The following is a 21,700-nucleotide window of genomic DNA, read 5'->3' on the forward strand; positions in this document are numbered from 1 at the left end:
GTTGTTCACAAGGGTCATTACTAACAGATTAGAAAGAATACTTGATGAGAATCAACCGAAAGAGCAAGCTGGCTTTAGGACAGGATTCTCAACTATGGATCACCTTCACGTAATATCACAGCTAATGGAGAAAGCAAATGAATATAAAACACCATTATGCCTGGCATTTGTGGATTATGAAAAGGCATTTGACTCCATACAGCATAAGGCAACGTTTTGGGCACTGGAAAGACAAGGCATAGATACTCCATATATTATGATTTTGAAGAAAATATGAGAGTGCTACATCCTTTATTAGACTAGACAAAGACAGTAGCAAATTTAAAATCGAGAAAGGAGTTCGACAAGGAGACACATCTCCAAAGCTGTTTACTGCTGCCCTTGAGGAAGCTTTCAGAAGATTAGACTGGTTGCAGAAAGGAGTCAATGTGAACGGAGAGTACCTAAACCATTTACGATTTGCAGATGACATTGTGGTCATAAGCCACGATCCCAAAGAATTAGAGGAAAATCTTAATCAGTTATGCACAGTTAGTAAGGATTTTGGACTAAAGATGAATATGGCTAAAACAAAAGTAATGATGAACAAGTATGCCACGGAAAGGGAAATAATGATTGAAGGAGCAGTAATTGAAAAGGTGGAGTCATATACTTATCTGGGACAAGTTATTAGCTGTAATAATGATAAATGGCTGGAAGTCAAGAGAAGAATAAATTTTGGATGGATAGCATTCAGGAAATATAGTCACATACTGAAGAGCAATATCCCAGTTTGTCTGAAACGTAAAATAATGAATCAATGTATACTCCCCACCATGACTTATGGAAGTGAAACTTGGGCACTCACCAAAAGAATGGAAGAGAAGCTAAGAACTACACAGCGAAGAATGGAACGAATTATATTGGGAATCAGACTGTTAGATAAGAAGAGAAACACATGGATTAGGCAGCAAACTCAAGTAAAGGATATTCTTATCAAAACTAAAGAACTAAAATGGTCTTGGGCAGGACACATAGCTCGAAGACATGATGACAGATGGACTAAGAAAATAACAGAATGGTACCCAAGAGGAGCTAGAAGAAAATGTGGAAGACAAAGGCGGAGATGGATAGATGAAATTCATGAGTTTTTGAGTAGTAAATGGATGGCCAGTGCTCAAAACAGAAGGAACTGGAAAGTTGCTGGAGAGGCCTTCATCCTGCAGTGGATTGAAAATGGCTGATGATGATGATGTAAGCTTATGCAGCATCAGCCAAAAAAAAAATTCTCCCATTTCACCCCTCCATTTGTTCCGAATGCCTGTCCAGCTCAGCCTTAAATTTATTTAGGCTATCAACTTCCATAACAAAAGATGGAAGTCTGTTCCACCAATCAACTACCTGTTGGCTAAAGGCAAATTTCCACATATCTATTCTATAACTGTCTTTCCTCAATTTGAATCTTTGTCCCATCAGGTTCTTAATCTGAGCAAGAGGAAGAATCCCATCAGCATTCAGCTTGCTCAAGCCATTCAAGGCCTTATACACCTCAATCAAGATCACCTTGCAGTTGCCTACTCTCCAGGCCTGGCAATTTGCAGAACTTAAGCCTTACTTGGTAAGAGCACCCCTTTGTTCCCCTCACCAATCTTGGTGCCCTTCTTTGTACTCTTCTAGCAACTCCTCATTCTTGCTAAAATGAGGCTTCCAGACCGGTACACAGTAATCTAGGTGTATCCTGACCATTCCCTTGTATAACGGGATAATTGCCTCCCTGTCCCTGCTAGCAAAAATTTTATATATCATTGACAAGACTCCATGCTGCCCTGGCAGCCCGTCCACACTGCCCAATTATCCCCAGATCTTTTTCACTTTCCACTTCCCTGAGTGTAGTACCACACAGTTGGTACGTTTCTCTTTGGTTATTGCTACCCATATGCATATTTTGTATTTATCAATGTTAAACTTCAGTTGCCACTTCTCAGCCCATTTGCCCAACTTATCTAGATCCAGTTGGAGTAGCATACTGTCTTTACTGTAATTAACAACTTTGCCAACCTTTGTATAATCTGCAAACTTGGACATTAAACCTGATATACCTTCATTAATATTATTTATAAATACCAAAAACAAAAATGGGCCCAACACCGAACCCCGGGGAACTCCACTAATAACATTTGTCCACGAAGAGCTGTGTCCATTGATTACTACTGTCTCCCACTCAACCATCCCTTTATCCATTGTAGCAACTTACCCTTAATGCCATACCTCTCCAATTTGTACACCGGTCTTTCATGTGCAACAGTATCAAAAACTTTCCTGAAATCCAAGTATATAATATCAAAATTATTTTTGGCATTCAGTTCCTTTGTGACCACATTATAGTATCCAGTCAAATTGGTCAGACAAGACCTCCCTTTGACAAACCCATACCCATTCTGTGTCTTAACTATTACTGCAGTCTTGTATAGATGATCCTGCAGTGCTTCTTTAACCAGTGATTCCATTATTTTCCCCGCAACACAAGTTAAACTAACGGGTCTATAGTTGTGTCACCTTTTGATCCCCCTTTGTGAATTGGTGATACATTTGCACATCTCCAGTCCATGGGGACCTCCTCTGAGTCCAAGGAAGCCCTCATAATTATGGCTAAGGGTTTGCTTACTTCCTTTTCGTCCTCCTTTAATATAACTGGATAGATGCCATCCAACCCAGTTGCTTTTTTTATGTTTAATTTCAACAATTTCTCTTCCACTTTGCTCTCAGTTATTACAAAAACAATTAGCTCCCTGCTAGAGTTTGATAAACTTCTGGCATTCCCCTCATTAAATAATTCATGTGTAAATGTAGATGCAAAATACTCATTCTGTTTATCAGCTACCTGAGCATGATCATCAATAGTCAGCCCTTCTATGTTAAGTGGTCCAATCTGATTTATCGCTTTCCTTCTAGAGTTTACGTAAGTAAAGAACACTTTGCTGTTTTTCTTTGCATCCTTTGCCAAGGGTTTCTCATAATCTGCCTTTGCCTGCCTAACCCCCTTTTGTGATTTGATTACAGACTAGTTTATATCTGCCATAGGCTTCTATGTCACCTGATACTTTATATGCATCCCATACATTTTTCTTCTCTGCCACAAGCCTCATTAGTTCATCTGACATCCATTTAGGCCTAAACCTAGAACAGTATTTCTTAGTTGGAATGAAAAGCCTAGTAGCCTCCAAAATTAAGTCCCTGAAGGATTCTCATTTAGAATTCAATGTTGGTAACGTCATCAGTTTATCCCATTGTACAGAATTTAAAAACTGTCTGAGACCCCTGTAGTTACCTTTATAAAAGCAATAGCCCTTCCCTTTAGCCTTGATAGTAGTTATATCTTTAAGTAATTTCCACATCAGTACATTATGATCGCTGTCACCCAGTGGTTCCTTTATCTGCAAATTCTTAATGCATGAATAATCACTGCTGATAATCAGATCAAGTTGCCACTCAAACATGTTGCTGTAGAAAAAGATTCAATAAATCCACAAGTCTTGCTAGTGTGCGAGTGATCAACCCACAAGTTCCAGTTAATATCCCCCATTATAAGACATTCTGATTTACTGGCCCACTATATTTCTCTGCACAATTGCTCATTATACTCATGAGATTCATTAGACCTATAACACACATGTACTCATTTTTTCTTTCCCAGTGTTTATGTCACACCAAACATTCTTAACATTGCATTGCCCGCCAACTCAATTGGATGCATTTCCTTAGATTTTGTTTCTTAACTAACAGCATAACCCGTCTTTCCTTCCTGTCCTGTCTATCCTTTCTGTACACATTGTACTCCCCAAATTCCAATTCTGCACTGCTTATATCTGTGTGACACCACATCTCTGATATCCCAACAGTATCTGCCCTTGATGTCTTGACTAACACTTCAAGCTCATCAAATTTATTAACTATACCCCTAGCTTTGGTGTACATGCAAGTATACATGCACCTGTTTCTTCTCTTAGTTACTCTAACATAGCCCATGTATTTGTTCCGCTATAACTCCCAGCAGTCCTGGAAATCTCCATTGCCTTGCTTTCCAGGCTGCTGCTCATTCTAATAGAAGCAGTGCAAGAATCACTTTTGCCTTTAACTGCGGCCACTGTTAACCTTTTAGTCTGTGTATCTCCCCAAGCTAGCAGTTTTAATTTTGCAGCAATGAAATTAGTTAGTTTGTTTAAACAATGATTGATTTATCAAAAGAAATGAAAACAGCCTGTAAAATCAAGCAACTTATAATAATAAAGAAATTATTTAGGGCTTACAAATGTTGAAGAATGTTTATTCTTCATCATCATTGACTAAATGCACACTCGTTGATCACTCGCTATTCACTCGGCACGTGTTGATTTGTTGCACAAGGAGTGGTCTTTTTCAGAAATGCTTCAAGAGGCATTTGTTTCCAAGATAGTCATCTCTTTTCTTTATAAATTTCACAATAGCATGCATAAGCATTTTGTAAATGGTACGCACAAATTGCAACTAACACAATATGCACAAGTAAGATTGCAATTAACAAGATTTGTGCAAAGTAACAAGTTTACAAAGCTTAAAAAAAGGAAATGAAGAGAACATTCTAAAAATTTGTTTGTTTTTTATATGATTGATTTCAGTAAAGGGGAGACACATTTCACCACAATAATGTAAAGAAAATCGCACAATTCCAGCTATCAGTATTTTCACAAATGCAATAACAGAGTTTACTACCCTTTTATAATTGCTTGTACTAAACAGAAAAGCCCAATAAATCAGAAAGTGCAAATTGTTTTTACGGTTTTATGGTTGTGACCTCTAGAAATGTGCTTTAGAAAAATATCACAAAGGTGTTCAAAATTGATTCTTATTACAGAACATATGATAACAATGAAAGTGTAGCACATTTTATTGATTTGAATTGGTAACTTTTACACTATAAAAACAACCTTTTTAGAGAGTTATATAGCGAAAATTTCAACTTCCAAGGTCATGGAACAAATTACCAAAAAAGTGTTATTGGGTTTTACATTACGATATTTTTACGATACAATGGTGTCTCTGGAATGGATTAATATTGTAAAGCGTGCTACATTGTATTCAGTGTAGCCCACTTAATCAGTTTTCCAATTTCTCAAAAATTGGTGTATGTGTGTGCACAGTAAAACTTTAACATTTAACAAACCATATGATGGTATTTAGCCTGTCTGCTAAATCTGATTAAATTCAAAAGAAATGCATATGATCTCTAAAGTTGCCAGAATTTTATGAAAAAGTGCTGCACTGTGAAATAAAAAGAATATTTAAATATTGTAATAGTATGTTTTACTGCACTTACTAGTTTTGTGGAGTAGAAGTGCTTGAAATTTTGCCATATAGTCTAGTTGCAGCAGAAATTGAATAAAGCTAATATGGAGTGTGTGAGCTTTTGAGTGAGTACCCTTGATGGAGGTTCAGATGATTCCCTGTTGATATCTGATATGCATGGCAGACTATTGGAGGCGATGGTGAGGAAATTTATAGCTTTCTAAATACCTTAAATGATAAATGCCATGACTGAGGCAGTTACATCACCAGATGTGTACCGTATGGAAGAACCTGGTTCATTGATGTTATCAATTATTTCCAAAATACATTAAATTGAGGTCTATTAAAGCATGAATTTACTATATCTAAAGTGTGATTTCATAACTTGGTAATACAGTCGAAGCAAATTGCTATAGAGGAACATATCTAGTACAGGAAATTTCTAGTACTAAAACACTGTTTCAACAATTAGCTACACTTTCATTAAAAGAATTTTTCCCACTCTATCCTGCACCTTTTTCAATTTGAGAAAGAGTTAGAATAGCATCATCATTAAGTTTTCTCTATCCATTTAAAACTTTAAACACTTCAATCAGGTCTTTTCACAAGCGCTTAGTTTCCAAGCACTGCAACTTGTAGAAGTGATGTCTCTTGTGGTGGTACAAGTATCCCTTTTGTGTTCTTGACTTTCAGGTTGTTTGATTTATTAATGCAAGGGCTACTAAAGCCATAATGCACTGATTCAGGATGTAGCTTAACCATTGCATTATATAATGGGATAACCACTTCCTTGTCACTGCTGACAAATTCCTGTATATCATTGACAAAATCCCATGAACTGTTTGGTAGGCTTGCCTGCACTTCCCAGAACCTCATGTTGGACTGTACAACTATCCCTAGGACACTTTAGGTTTAGGCCTAAATGGTTATCTAATGAACTAATGAGACTCGTAACAGAGAAGAAAAATGCATGGGATGCATATAAATTATAAGCGACTCAGAAGCCTGTGCCAGATATAAGCTAGTCTGGCACAGGCATATGGCAGATATAAATTAATCTGTAATCAGGTCACAAAGGAGGTTCGGCAGGCGAAGGCAGATTACAAGAAATCCTTGGCAAAAGATGCTAAGAAAAACAGTAAGGATTTCTTTACTTATATAAACTCTAAAAGGAAGGGGATGAATCTGATTGGTCCACTTTACATCGATGGTTCGACTGTTGATGATCCTGCTCAGAAAGCAAACAAACTGAATGAGTATCCTTCATCTACATTCACACATGAGGAATTATTAAGGTTTGAAAATGGCAGAAGGTTATCAAATTGTAGCAGGATATTTAATGATTTTGTAATAACTGAGAGCAAAGTGGAGGAGAAATTGTTGAAGTTAAACATAAGAAAAGCACCTGGGGTAGATGGGATCTATCCAGTTCTATTAAAGGAGACAGCAAAGCAACTAAGCAAACCGTTAGCCATAATTATGAGAGCATCCTTGGATTCAGGGGAGGTTCCCATGGACTGGAGATGTGCAAATGTATTCCCACATCACAAAGGGGGATCGAAGGGTGACACGAGTAATTACAGACCAGTTAGTTTAACTTCTGTTCCGGGTAAAATAATGGAGTCACTGGTTAAAGATGCATTGCAGGATCATCTAGACAAGACTGCAGCAATAATTCAGACACAGCATGGGTTGTTAAAGGAAAGTTTTGTCTGACAAATTTGATTGGTTATTATGATGTGCTTACAAAGAAACTGGATGCAAAAAGTAATTTTGATATCATATATTTGCATTTCATGAAAGCTTTTGACACTGTTGCGCATGGAAGACTATTGTACAAGTTGGAGCAGAATGGTATTAAGGATAAGTTGTTACAATGGATAAAAGGATTGTTAAGTGGAAGAAGACAGAGGGTGGTAATCAATGTGTGCTGCTCTTCGTGGACTAATGTTATTAGTGGAGTCCCACAGGGTTCGGTGTTGGTTCCACTGTTTTGTATATTTATCAATGATATTGATGAAGGTATATCAGGCTTAATGTTGAAGTTTGCAGATGATACAAAGGTTGGCAGGGTTGTTAATGACAGTAATGGCAGTGTGCTACTGCAACAGGATCTAGATAATTTGGGCAGCTGGGCTAAGAAGTGGCAAGTGAAGTTTAACCTTGACAAATGCAAAGTACTGCATATGGGTAGAAGTAACCCCAGAGAAATGTACCAACTGTGTGGTACTACAGTTAAGGTGGTAGAAAATGAAAAAGATCTGGGAGTAATTGTGCAGTCAGATATGAAGTTTTCTGAGCAATGCAGACAGGCTGCCAGGGCAGGTCATGGGGTTTTGTCAATGATATATAGGAATTTTGCTAGCAGGGAAAAGGAGGTGATTGTCCCTCTGTATAAGGCAATGGCCAGGCCATGCCTTTAGTACTGTGTACAGGTCTGAAGGCCTCATTTTAGGAAGGATGTAGATTTACTTGAACGTGTACAGAGAAGGGCAACAAGATTGGTGAGGGGAATGAAGGGATCCTCTTACCAAGAGAGGCTTAAGCCTCTGCAAATTGCAGTGGCTGGAGACTAGACACCTGCGTGGTGATCTGATTGAGGTGTATAAGGCCTTGAATGGGTTGAGCACGCTGAATTCTGATGGGATCCTTCCACTTGTTCAGATTACAAACCTAAGGGGGCATAAATTCAAATTAAGAAAAGACAGATGTAGAATAGATGTGCGGCAATTTGCCTTTAGCCAGTGGGTGGTTAATTGCTGGAACAAACTTCCATCTGTTGTTGTGGAAGTTGACAGCTTACATAAATTTAAGGAGGAACTGGACAGGCATTTGTAGGGAATGGTGGTTTTTTTTTTTTTTTTTTTTTTTGGCTGATGCTGCATAAGCTCATACACTTGCTTTCTTGCATCACATGCCACTACCACTACTATTTTCCCTCTACAAAACCATGCTGAGTATCCTAGAGAATTTCAATTCGATCCAAATGATCCTGAATTCCACCCTTGATCATTGCCTCCATGATTTTCCCTACCACTGAAGTCAGACTGACAGGTCGATAATTTCCCACTTCACTTTTAGAGCCACCCTTATGTATGGGAGATACATTGGCACTTTTCCAATCCAAGGGAATCTCCGCAGAGTCTAGTGATGCTTGCATAATTAGGGGTATATTCCATCAACTCCAGGAGCTGTACTGGCCTGTAGGCTCAAAAGTTTTTTTTCATTAAATAATCTTGTGAAATTTCAATATCATTAATTACATATTTTTCAACTTCGCTTCCACAATTTCCCGTTGCCACAAAAGGTTTTTCATTTGTAAATATTGATGCAAAATAACTGAGTTCATCTGCAATGGCAGCTGGTGTATTTAATAATATCGCCTTTCCCTTTCCTCTTCTTGGCATTTATACATGTGAAGAATTCCTTATTCCCCCCCCCCCCCTTTTGCTCTGTTTGCTAGTGATTTCTCATAAACTGCCTTTGCCTGTCAAACCTTTTCTGTGGCTCTATTACAGATAATCTTGTAGCTATTTTAGGCTTCAATACTTTTTATTGCTCTGTAACCTTTCCATGCCACGTTTTTCTGCTCAAGTAATGTGGCAACTTCACTATTCATCCAACTTGGATCCCTCTTCGTGGAGTATTTTTTTTAATGGTATATACACATTCAAGGCATCTGTGATTAATGTTTTAAAAGCATAGCACAGTTCAAATGTGTTCATTCTCTGCGTGATATCTACCCAGTTAATAGAGGCCATGTAGTACCTTAAGGTATCATAATTTCCTTTTCTGAAATTAAAATCCATTCCTTTGCCTTTTACTGCTGCTACCTCTCTCATCATCATCCACCATAGAACTCTGTGATCACTTCCTGCTACTGGTTCCTCTACTGTCAGCCCTGTTATGTCATCTGATTCATGGGTGATGATGAGTTCTAGGATATTCTTTTCTCTAGTACTTTCCCTGACATGTTGATACAAATAAGTCATATAATTGATTTAAAAATTTTGTTCCCCATGTCGAGTTTCCTTCCCATTTTCTCCAATCAATTAGAGGTAAATCGAAATCGCCCATAATAAGACATTGACGCCTACTTGCCCATTCCATTTGAATGTAGAGGCTTTTGTCATAATCTTCACATTCACCTGGTCTGTAGTTTACTCCTACTCGCATTATACCTTTGTTTCCAACTATCTGACACCATACAGATTCTATACTAGCATGTGAAACATCTGAATCCGGGAAAGCTATCGTCGCACTCAGGCTGCTTCTGATAAGAAGCATAACCCCACCACCCCTTCTTATCTACCCTATCCTTCCTAAATACATTATACAAGCCGTACTGAAACTCATCCCCAATTTCCGCGTGGCACCACATCTCCGTAAGCCCTATTATGTCCGCGTTACTTGTTTTAACCAGCAGTTTGAATTTGCTCATTTTATTGACGACACTTCTAAAATTACTGTATAAACAATTAAGACTTACTGTTCTTGTATATTTAACAACCCTTGAAATTTTTAGGCTCTCTTCCCTGGCATTAGCTACCCGCTCACGTGAAATGTTTCTGCCCCCAGAACATCTAGATAATACGTCCAGTTGGGGTAACAGATAAGAACTCAAGAGTTACAATGTGCAAGAGTTACTTTGACCAATATTATCAGATAAACATGTCAGTATTACCCCCCCCAACTAGCAGTTTCCCTGAATCTTTAAGGTATCCTCAATAATACTGGCAAAAACTTTTGCACCACCTTTGTTTAAGTGTATCCCGTCTCTACAAAACAAATTCCTTCTACCTACAAGTGTGGGCCATGCTGATAGAAATTTCCCCCCCTAAAGCCTTGCAGAGTCCTTCAAGTCTTGAGTTAATCCAGAAGGCTTTTAACATATAATCCCTCCTATCGTGTCTGGGCAGAATTGCAGACACATAGACATTGTGGCCTAGCTCGCGGCATTTCCTCAGCATGGTCCCGTTTTTTTCCAACAAATCGTCAGATCATGTACGTTTAATATCGTTAGTCCCCACATGAATAATGATATTCTCTTTACCCCCCTTAAAATCTGACAATCTGTTGGTGACATCATTAATAGTTGCTCCCGGCAGACATACCCTGGTTCTACTCCATCTCTCCTTATTACAAAAAATATTCCCCGTTTCCCTGATTCCTCGTTATATTTGATTAATGCATTTCCTTTTTTGCACAGTGTGCTCGTGGGACAAATGAATAGCATTAATCAAGGCCAACCTGTACTGTGTTCAAGTATTATGGATGGAGACCTCATAATTCTTGTAAGGGTCTAAAGACAGGCAACTACTGTTGTGTATTTTATGCCAGAGGTTTCCAAATTTTCTTGGTAGTGAAATTGTCAAAAGGATGACTTTATGAGGAGCCTCAGATTATGTGAGCTACTGAGTTTTGGAACCAGGCATCTCAGATGTGACCTGATTGAGGTTTATTAGCCTCTGAGAGGGTTAGTAAAATGATTGTTGAATTTTCACTGTTATAAAGAATTCCAGACTAGGGGCTGTAAATTCAAATTACAATGGATGAAGTTTAGATTAGATTGTAGGAAGGTGGTTTTTTTTTTTACTTTTTTTTCTAGCAATCAATCACTTTGATTGATTGCTAGAAAAAGCTCCTTTGTTATTTATAGGAGTTATTGCATTCAACTACTGTAATTTTCTTTGAAATAAGTGACTGTCCTCTTGTTAGTGTTTTAACTGGATGAATTGCATATCATTCTATCTGAAGTATTAACCCATTCATTGCCTGCTTGATGCATATACACAGTAAAAAGTTTCATCCATTTGCATGAAAAATTATGTAATTATGAAAGCTTCCTTGAACTCTGAGGTTTCCCATGGACTGGAGATGTGAAAATGTGTGACCAATTCACAAAGGGGGATCAAAGGGTGAGTAATTACAGACCTGTTTGACTTCTGTTCCAGGGAAAATAATGGAGTCACTGGTTAAGGAAGCAATGCAGGATCATCTAGACGAGACTGCAGTTATGATCAGACACAGCATGAGTTGTTAATCCCGTTCAGGTCCGCCCTGTTTTAAGCCTACATTTAACCCCTCACTTCAAAGTTGTCCCCCCTGAAAAAAAACTAATTTCCATAATTTCTACTCAATTTACAAAATTGAGTAGAGAAATTGAAACTCTCAATACATAAACAGAAGTATATTCTTTGATTTCCTACCTTTAGTGTTCAGCAAAAACTATTAATTTGCTCGAAAACAGCAAAAATGTATGATCACAATATAAATTTAGAAATTATTACTTCGGCAAAACAGTGTTAGACCTTTGAAGATGATACACGTCACAGCATTAGTTCAAAATTCCCGCTTCATCTAGCTAAAACAAATGAACACACGTGGAGATATAATTTACTGGTCAAGCTTATGTCATTAGCGTTACCAAGGTGATCCAAGGAGAAAATAAAAATGTAAACAACTTTCGTGGAAAACAAACAGTTGAGCATCATTACTTGCGAATTTTGCATGGCTTTCTCAACAGTTTGCTTTACTGCTTTCTTGCAATTCATTGCAATTCTTTCTGTACGAAAGAATTGCAACGAATTGGTTTTGAAAAACAAAACTATCTTCTTTCCTTTCTAAAGTATGTATTGTATCTACTAACAAAAAAGAAAGGAAATTCATGTATTGGAAACTACAGTGGAAATGGAAGGGGGGAAAAAACTGATCACTACAATGCACATTTCATAAAAAAAAAAAAAGTTTGCTTTATTGTAATTGCTTTTAGAGGACTAAATCGGAACAGCAGTTTCATGGATGTATATTTGATCTTACGAAATTTCAAGAAAATATTTCTATTCATAACTGCGTTATAAACTTCGAAAACTGATGTCGAAGGAACTTCCCATGCATCTCACCTGGTGTGCAAATGGAAAAAAAAAAAAAAAAAAATGCGCTACTAGTAACAGATTGTGAAAATAATCCGTTACTCGTAGTGTAATTGTAATTGTTATTGAATACTTCAATGATTAAATCCCATCAAATGAATACCATCAAATGCATATTCGATGGTATCAAATATGAATTTATACCATCAAAAAATTTCAAGAGAAAAATTGAATTTTCATTATCACACAACGCCCGAAAAATTTTCCATAAAATGTCATGTGTTTCGATGCTTGAATTCCATTCTGAGCTGCAACTGTAATAAAGTCACCTCTCTTGCACTGACAGAGTAGCTGTTTAGCAAATGAAGGAAAACAGGGTTATTTTCCTGGAATTTCCATTCTCTTCATTCACTTGGGGGAAAAAACTCTCCTTAGGGGAGAGTCCGACTCGAAAGAGGGAGAGAAATAAAAATACCCTTTTGGTAGGGAGAAGGCCAAGAGATTGTCAAAGGTCCAGAGCTCTAACTTTCATTTATTTTATTTATTATTATTATTATTATTATTATTTTTTTTAAATTTATTATTATTCTTTTTCTTGAGTTGTTCTAGCAATCCGTCCTGGATTGGGGCTTCCCTGGGGTGGGATAGTCCTTCTCTTTTCTCCTTCCCTCTCTTCATCTTATACAAGTTTTTCTTTCCTCCCTGGGAAACTAGTTCTCCAGGGAGGAGGGCATGCAGATAGTAGTAGTGGCATGTGATGCAAGAAAGCAAATGTATGAGCTTATGCAGCATCAGCCAAAAAAAAATCACACCATTCCCTCCAAATGCCTGTCCAGTTCCTCCTTAAATTTATTCAACCTATCAACTTCCACAACAACAGATGGAAGTTTGTTCCAGCAATTAACCACCCGCTGGCTAAAGGCAAATTTCCGCACATCTATTCTACATCTGTCTTTTCTTAATTTGAATTTATGTCCCCTTAGGTTCGTAATCTGAACAAGTGGAAGGATCCCATCAGAATTTAGCGTGCTCAACCCATTCAAGGCCTTATATACCTCAATCAGATCACCGCGCAGGTGCCTAGTCTCCAGCCACTGCAATTTGCAGAACTTAAGCCTCTCTTGGTAAGAGGATCCCTTCATTCCCCTCACCAATCTTGTTGCCCTTCTCTGTACACGCTCAAGTAAATCTACATCCTTCCTAAAATGAGGCCTCCAGACCTGTACGCAGTACTCAAGGCGTGGCCTGACCATTGCCTTATACAGAGGGATAATCACCTCCTTTTCCCTGCTAGCAAAATTCCTATATATCATTGACAAAACCCCATGACCTGCCCTGGCAGCCTGTCTGCATTGCTCAGAAAACTTCATATCTGCCTGCACAATTACTCCCAAGTCTTTCATTTTCTACCACCTTAAGTGTAGAACCACACAGTTGGTACGTTTCTCTGGAGTTGCTTCTACCCTTATGTAGTACTTTGCATTTGTCAAGGTTAAACTTCAGTTGCCACTTAGCCCATATGCCCAAATTATCTAGATCCTGTTGCAGTAGCACACTGCCATTACTGTCATTAACAACCCTGTCAACCTTTGTATCATCTGCAAACTTCGACATTAAGCCTGATATACCTTCATCAATATCATTGATAAATATACAAAACAACAGTGGACCTAACACCGAACCCTGTGGGACTCCACTAATAACATTAGTCCAAGAAGAGCAGCACCCATTGATTACCACCCTCTGTTTTCTAGCACTTAACCATCCTTTTATCCATTGTAGCAACTTACCCTTAATACCATTCTGCTCCAATTTGTACAATAGTCTTCCATGCGCAACAGCGTCAAAAGCTTTCCTGAAATCCAAATATATGATATCAAAATTATTTTTCACATCCAGTTCCTTTGTAACCACATCATAATATCCTATCAAATTTGTCAGATAAGACTTTCCCTTAACAAACCCATGCTGTGTCTGAATTATTGCTGCAGTCTTGTCTAGATGATCCTGCAGTGCATCCTTAACCAGCGACTCCATTATTTTACCTGGAACAGAAGTTAAACTAACTGGTCTGTAATTACTCGTGTCACCCTTCGATCCCCCTTTGTGAATTGGGGATACATTTGCGCATCTCCAGTCTGTGGGAACCTCCCCTGAGTCCAAGGATGCTCTCATAATTATGGCTAAGGGTTTGCTTAGTTGCTTTGCCGCCTCCTTTAATATAACTGGATAGATCCCATCCACCCCAATTGCTTTTCTTACGTTTAACTTCAACAATTTCTCTTCAGTAGGGGAGGCCTTGCCCTCCTGCTAGGGACAAGTACCTGGAGGCAGTTGTCCAGGTAGCCAAAATGCCAAAACACAACATCACAATACAGGCACACATAAGCTCACAAACAGTTTCTTTCCTGTTACTTTCTCCCATGCGGGATGCAAAACTTTTTTCTCTCCCTTTCTTGCCTTCCTTTTCATCTGTCTTCATCCAACATGGGATATTCCTATTCGGGATGGATTTTTTTTTTTTTTTTTTTTTATACACGACACACGCTGGCCTTACCTTGACAGTGTGTAAAAACTGAACAGAGCAACAAGGTGGAGATGAACTTTTGTTCTAAGAGCTGCCCATACAAAAACACACACAAAAAAATAATAGCTCTGTTATAATATTTTGCTTTGTTTCTTTACATTATTGCTGTAGCCAATGATATCGGTGTGCACGATGTTTCATCACCGATACTGAAGTTCTAATTAGTCAATTCATCCTAGGATGCGGAAGTACTAATAAGTCAAATTTTGGTCTGGTGTGAATTTGAGAAAAAATCCACAATAATCCCTCTGGAAATATTAGTGAGCGAATTGCATTATACATGCTCGTCCTTTAATACAAATGACTACGGTTACTGTCCTTTGAGTGACCACCCTTGTACAGATGTTTTATTGTGGATGCCTCCATCAAGTCAGTAAAATCATCAGTAGTCGTCCTTCATTGTACCTAAAGTAATTTGTTATGTTGGGGGAAACGGTTTTTGCTCCTAATTGAAGTAGCACTTTCGAATTTTGCTCAAGTCGATTATCTGCACACGTTGAAAATTAGAAGGACAGTAAAATGAGTTGATAATTGGTGCCATTGGTGGGCAGCATTCAGACTAACAAATTTTCTGTTTATACTCCAGGATGAACACACGGTCAGAGATCCTGAAATAGAGAGAGAGAATACAAGAAACCACACCGCATTTAGCAGTCACCGACTTGATTGTATGAAATTGATCGGCAAAAACCACAGCAAAACAAGAGAAGTGATGGGGAGAAAATCTATTTTTTCAGCAGGGGTTTATCTTTTTATTGCAGCTCAGAACAGCATTATGGCTGTGGATAGTGAATTTATTCGGCTTCTGTACTAAAACAGAATTTCTCCCTTTGTATGACATCAAAGCATAACAAGGAAATATTTTCTAAGAATACATTTTCGAGCAGCCGTTAGTCGTAATCTGTTAGCTTTGTATTGTTAGAATATATTGCAGTTTTGTGAAGAATACACATTTCAAGAAACAATACGTTATTCATAGTGGATGATTTTTTGTTTTCTTCTTTTGCACATGAGTTTCGAAGTTTATAATGCAGCTTTAAATAGAAATATTTTCTTGAAATTTCGTTAGAAGATCAAACCCAGGAAACTGCTGTTCTGATATTGTTTACTAAAAACAATTACAATAAAGCAAATTTTTTTTTTTTTTTTTTTATAAATGTGCATTGCAGTGTTATCAGTTTTTCTCGTTTCTAAAAGATGAATTTCCCTGATTTTCTGTTAGTAGGTGAAATACACATTGAAGAAAGGAAATACCATCTTTTCGCCTTTCAAAAAGTTGTTGCTACTGTTTTGCTTTATTGCTTATGTCAACTAACAGTAGCTCGCATTTGTCTTATGTTTATTTTCCTTCCTTCCCTTCTTGATGTAGCTGTACGGGCGACGATGTGACGTAAGAACCACCGTTGCCACTCTCTCGATGTAGCTGTATCTAGGATGTTTGTGACGTAACCAACAGTTTTTCTCACTCTCCGCTCCAAGAAAACAATTTTGCTCTGTAAACAGAAACTCCCACTCCAAAACAAACGAATCAAGTATCGTGTTTCATAAGCCCTAGGCTAATTAGGGTGGGTTTAGAAAAATAACTGAAAAAGGCTTAAAAAAATGCACACTTGATGTCACATTTTTGTCATTTGCATGAAATTCAATAGAAGGTTTTGAAAATTGAAGTGGAAAAATTCAAGAAAATAGTTCTGGCTCCAACTACAGCAAGTTTCAGCACTGTAATTAGAGTAAAAATTATAGAATTAACTTGCTGAACCCAGTTGGGGTTGGAACGTATCCCGCCAGACGGGAATACAGTTAAGGAGAAGTCTTGCTGAAAAATTTGATTGGATATTATGATGTGGTTACAAAGGAATTGGATGAAAAGAATAATTTTGATATCCATATCCTTGGATTTTAGGAAACCTTTTGATACCATGGCACATGGAAGACTATTATACAAATTGGAGCAGTATGGCATTAAGGGCAAGTTGCTACAATGGATAAAAGGACGGTTGAACGGGAGAAGAAAGAGTGGTTATCAATGGACACTGCTCTTCATGGACTAATGTTATTAGTGGAGTCCCCCAGGGTTCGGTTTTGTGCCCATTTTTGTTTTTGGTATTTATAAATGATATTGATGAAGGTATTTCAGGGTTAATGTCTAAGTTTGCAGACGATATGAAGTTTCACAGGGTTGTTAATGACAGTAATGATAGTATGCTACTGCAACAGGATCTGGAAAAGTTGAGCAGATGGGCTGAGAGGTGGCAACTGAACTTTAATATTATCAAGTGGGTGGTACTACACTCAGTAGTGGAGAATGAAAAAAGGATTTTGGGGGAATTGTGCAGTCAGATAGGAAGTTTTCTGAATAGTGTTTTTTTTTTTTTTTTTTATGTGAACCCCAAACACGAGAGGTATTAGAACCTATAGTACTTAGTACCATGCTTGGGTTGGAGGTTGAGAAGATGAAAGAAGATATTTGTTGACATTTGACTTGAACTTCTGTAGATTGTAATTTTCAGGAAATATGTATGAAGGAAGGTTGTTCCCGAAAACGGCAGTTGAATGAATAAATGAGGAAGATGAAAAGTTGGTTCTGTGGGTTTGATGTTGGCTGGTGGCAGCATGTGTTCGGACTGTTTTGAAAGAGAGAGCGGGAATTATAGAAGCCAGTTCAGAAGAACAGTGCCCATGGAAGTATCTGTAGAAGAGGCAAGCAGCAGAAACAGTACGTCTATGAGAAAACGAGTGGAGAGACTCTGTTAGAGATGAATCGTTAATTAACCTAACTGCCCTCTTCTGAATGGAATCAAGAAGCCTGAGAGAGGTTTTGGGGGCACCACCCCAGATGTGAGAACAATATTCCATGGCAGGGCGGATTTGCGATTTATACACAGTGAGCAGCTGTTTGGAAGAAAAGTAACACCGAGAGCGAAAGAGAAAACCAAGTTTTTTAGATGCAGAGGAAGCAATATTTGTAATGTGCTTGTGCCAAGAGAGATTAGAAGTCAGGGTAATCCCCAAAAGAGATATATCATTTTGTCTAGAAATTGGAGTGTCACTAAAGATAAGCATTGGAGCAGAAGAATCCTTTTTGCTAGATATAAGACAAGACTGAGTTTTAGAAGGGTTGAAATCAACTAAGTTGTCTTTGCCCCACTGGAGAATTACCTGAAGATCGGCATTTAAGGAATTGGTAGCAAATTTTCGAAAAATTGAAGCTGATTGAGCAGGACAAGGTTTCTCAAAATGGAAAGTGGAATGCAATGTGCTATCATCGGCAAAACTATGGATAGGATTTCCAGTCAATGGAAGAAGGTCATTAATATACAAGAGGAAAAGAATGGGGGAAAGAACTGAACCTTGGGGGACACCGGCATTAGTGGAGAAGTTAGAAGACAGAGCCATCTACCATTACCCTCAGTGAGCGATCAGAGAGAAAACTGGATAACCAATTACTAAAAACAGTTGGCAAACCATAAGATGGAAGCTTGTTTAGAAGACCTTTATGCCAAACATGATCAAAAGCCTTTGAGGTATCAAGAGCAACTACTTGTGTGTCACCGAACCTTTCTATTGAATTAGTCCATAAATGGGTAACATAAGCCAGAATATCACCAGTGCATCAACACTGACGGAATCCATACTGGTGATTGTTGATCAGACGGAAGGTTTCAAGGTAGTTTAAGAGTTGGCAGTTAATTGATTTCTCCATTACTTTAGAAAGATTAGAAGTAATTGCAATGGGATGATAATTGGATGGGAGGGATTTGTCACCCTTATTAGGAACTGGCTGGATATGAGCAAATTTCCAAGCAGAAGGAAAAACACCTTTGGAATAAGAAAGTGAAAAAAGGTGGCAAAGAATAGGAGTAAGTTGAGGAGCACAGGTTTTGAGAACAAGTGGAGAAATACCATGAGGACCTGGAGCTTTCTGAGCATCAAGATTCATCAAAATCCTTCTGATATCCTTTTGATGGAAGACCACAGGAGGCTTTGAATGGACCGTGTTGGGAATGGTGTTTTACCAAGATCATTAATACATGAGCTGGAAGAAAAATGGGATGCTAGCAGGTCAGCTTTATCCTTGGCTGAAGTGACAACAGAACCATCTGGTTTGGACAGAGGTGGGAGCAGAGATAGGCAAAAGTTGCGGCCAATAGCTTTGGCAAGAGACCAGAATGCTCGGCTACCATTAGGGCAAGAAGCAAGTTTTCTACTCTTAGCCTGTTCAAACTCTAGTTTGGACTGATTAATAACTGCTTGGTGTAGGTAGAAAATGAAACTGAAGAATTAGAAACAAGCCAATTACGATATGCAACATTCTTCTCTTGAACAGCCTTAGCACATTTATTGGAAAACCAAGGTTTAGATAAAGGACGAGATTTTAAAGTGGAGTGTGGGATAAAGGATTCCATTCCTGCAAGAATAATTTCACTGACACGATCTGAACAAACGTTGACATCAGAAGTTTTGAAACAGTAATCCGACAAAGGAAAAGAAGTCTCGCAGGTCATCCCATTTTGCATTCTTATAATGCCAAACAACATGAGGTTGGGAATAACCATGAGATAAAGGTTCCATTGGAGAAGAGACAATCACCAAGGTGTGATCTGAAGTGCCTAAAGGACCTCTCACTTTGACCGTGTACTTAGAAGGGTTTTTTGTGAGAAAAAGATCAAGTGTATTGGCTGTATGATTAGGATTGTCTGGTATTCTTGTAGGTAAATGAACAATTTGTGCTAGATCATTTGTAATTGCAAAAGCCTCAGCGTTTACCTGCTGGGTCAGTGTGACTAGAAAATGGAAGCCAGCTGGAGTTGTGAACATTAAAATCACCAAGGAAAATTACCTCACTGTTAGGAAAGTTGGACTGTTGGAAAAATTACCTCACTGTTTGGAAAGTTGAACAGTGCAAAAAGGCTGCCAGAGTAGTTCATGGAATCTTGTCAATGATATACAGCAATTTTGCTACAAATGATAAGGGAGTGATTGTCTTCTTGTATATGGCAGCGGTCAGGCCACACCTTGAGTACTGTTTACAGGTCTGGAGTCCTCATTTTAGGAAAGATATAGAGCTGCTGGAACAAGTACAGAGTAGGGCAATGAGATTGGTGAGTGGAACCCAGGGGCTCACATCTGATGAGTATGGGTTTGGCAAACCCAGGGTGCTGAGCGGGATATCATCATTCTTCTTTCTTGGTGATTCCTCTCTCTCAGGGTAACTCGGGATTTTTTTATTTTTTTTTGGCTGGTGCAGCATAAACCTCAGGCTTCCTTGCACCATATGACTAATAACAATAACAAAAGGTTGGTCTTACTAAGAAGGGCTTAAGTTCTGTAAATTGCAGCTTCTGGAGACTAGTCCCCTGCACGGTGATCTATTTGAGGTGCATAAGGCCTTGAATAGATTGAATAAGCTCATTGCTAATGGGATTCTTCCTCTTGCTGAGATTACACACCTGAGTGGTCATAAATTCAAATTGAGGAAAGATAATTGTAGAATAGATGTACGGATATTCACCTTTAGCCACCAGGTGGTTGATAGTTGGAGCAAACTTTCTTCTGTCGTAGTGGAGGTCAGCAACTTAAAGAAGTTAAAGGCAGATCTAAACAAACATTTGACAGAGATGGGAAGGGTAGGGTTTTCTTTTTTTTTTTTTTTTTTGGCTGATGCTATATAATCTTGCTTTCTTGCATCATATGCCTTGCTAATGCTAAATCACCTGACTTTTATATGCATCAGCCAGGCAATGAATGTATTAATACTTCAGATAGAATGAAATGAATTTCATCCACTTAATACACTAATCAGAGCCGACCGGGCTAGCCAGGTGGGTAAAGTGCCTGCCTGGCAACCCAAAGGTCGCGGGTTCGATTCCCGCCTCGGGCTTGGATCAAAGTACTGCAAAAACCTTGGGAGGTGCACTATGGCCACAGAAGCCGATGCGCCAACAACTACCAAACAAAAAAAAAAAAAAAAAAAAAAACACTAATCAGAGGACAGTCCCTCATTTCAAAGAAAATTACTGTAGTTGAATGCAATACCTCCTATAAATAAACATAAAGGAGCTTTTCAAACTGCTGAATTGGGTTATTCAGGATATGTGCACCAATAAGCACATGTTTATAGGATATGACTTAGTGTCAGTCTGTTTATATCTGACACTGCATGGAACTGTTGAGGAACCAGGGGGTTTTTATAGCTGCAGTTGTCTAAGAAACATTTTCTTAAAATTTGCCAGACGAAAAATCAGATTTTTGTTAGCAACCTTCACCAGCAACTCTCTGATGCAGCTGCAGTGAGAGGAAAGCCAAAAAAGTCTCTGCCATGATTGTAGAGTGAGAAAGAGATTGTATCCCTATTTAAAATATTAAGTTATATTTGAAAATCTCCTCGGTATATAATATTCATATTATTATTGTTTAATAATTCAGTCCTTTTGAGGATATGTTGTCATCCCATGTGTATGATAACACTTTTTTGGTTTATACTAAAAAGTAGGACTGCATTTACTACTTTTGCTTACATAAATAACAATAAGCATTGCTCAGAGAAATACAGAATGTTTTTTTTTTTTTTTTTAATGCAGGTTGATTTGGCAGGCAGTGAAAATATTGGACGTTCTGGAGCTGTTGACAAAAGAGCAAGAGAAGCAGGTTATTTTTGAAGCTATTCTGCATTATGATAAGTTTGAAAAATTTATATATATTTGTATAAAGCTAGGTTTGTGTACTCTTAATGCTAAAGAGGTAATTTCATAATGGTGACAGTAGTTTTTGTGCCAGTAAAATCCAAATCAAATCATGGCAAAAAATAGGTTACAGGTGCCTTACAAAATTTACATATTTATTTCTGATTATCTGAAAGTATTGTCCTTTATAATAAAATGCATGGTTTCCTCTTAATTCCAAATACTAATGAGAGATTTGTAGTGTAGACCAGTTTTCT

At 38.1% G+C, this 21,700-nt stretch overlaps 1 protein-coding gene across 1 annotated transcript in view; it reads left to right on the forward strand.

Annotated features, from left to right (window-relative positions):
• Positions 1-21,700, forward strand: part of LOC150090420 (kinesin-like protein KIF11-B) — a 336,901-nt gene that overhangs the window by 97,776 nt on the left and 217,425 nt on the right. Inside the window, exon 7 of the mRNA XM_090390308.1 lies at positions 21,342-21,408. Within this exon, the coding sequence (XP_090246434.1) occupies positions 21,342-21,408 (67 nt within the window). The remainder of the gene's footprint in view (positions 1-21,341; positions 21,409-21,700) is intronic.

The sequence above is a fragment of the Mastigoproctus giganteus genome, chromosome 2, assembly GCF_048544385.1.
Source record: "Mastigoproctus giganteus isolate SK-2022 chromosome 2, ASM4854438v1, whole genome shotgun sequence".
Classification (NCBI taxonomy): Eukaryota; Metazoa; Arthropoda; class Arachnida; order Uropygi; family Thelyphonidae; genus Mastigoproctus; species Mastigoproctus giganteus.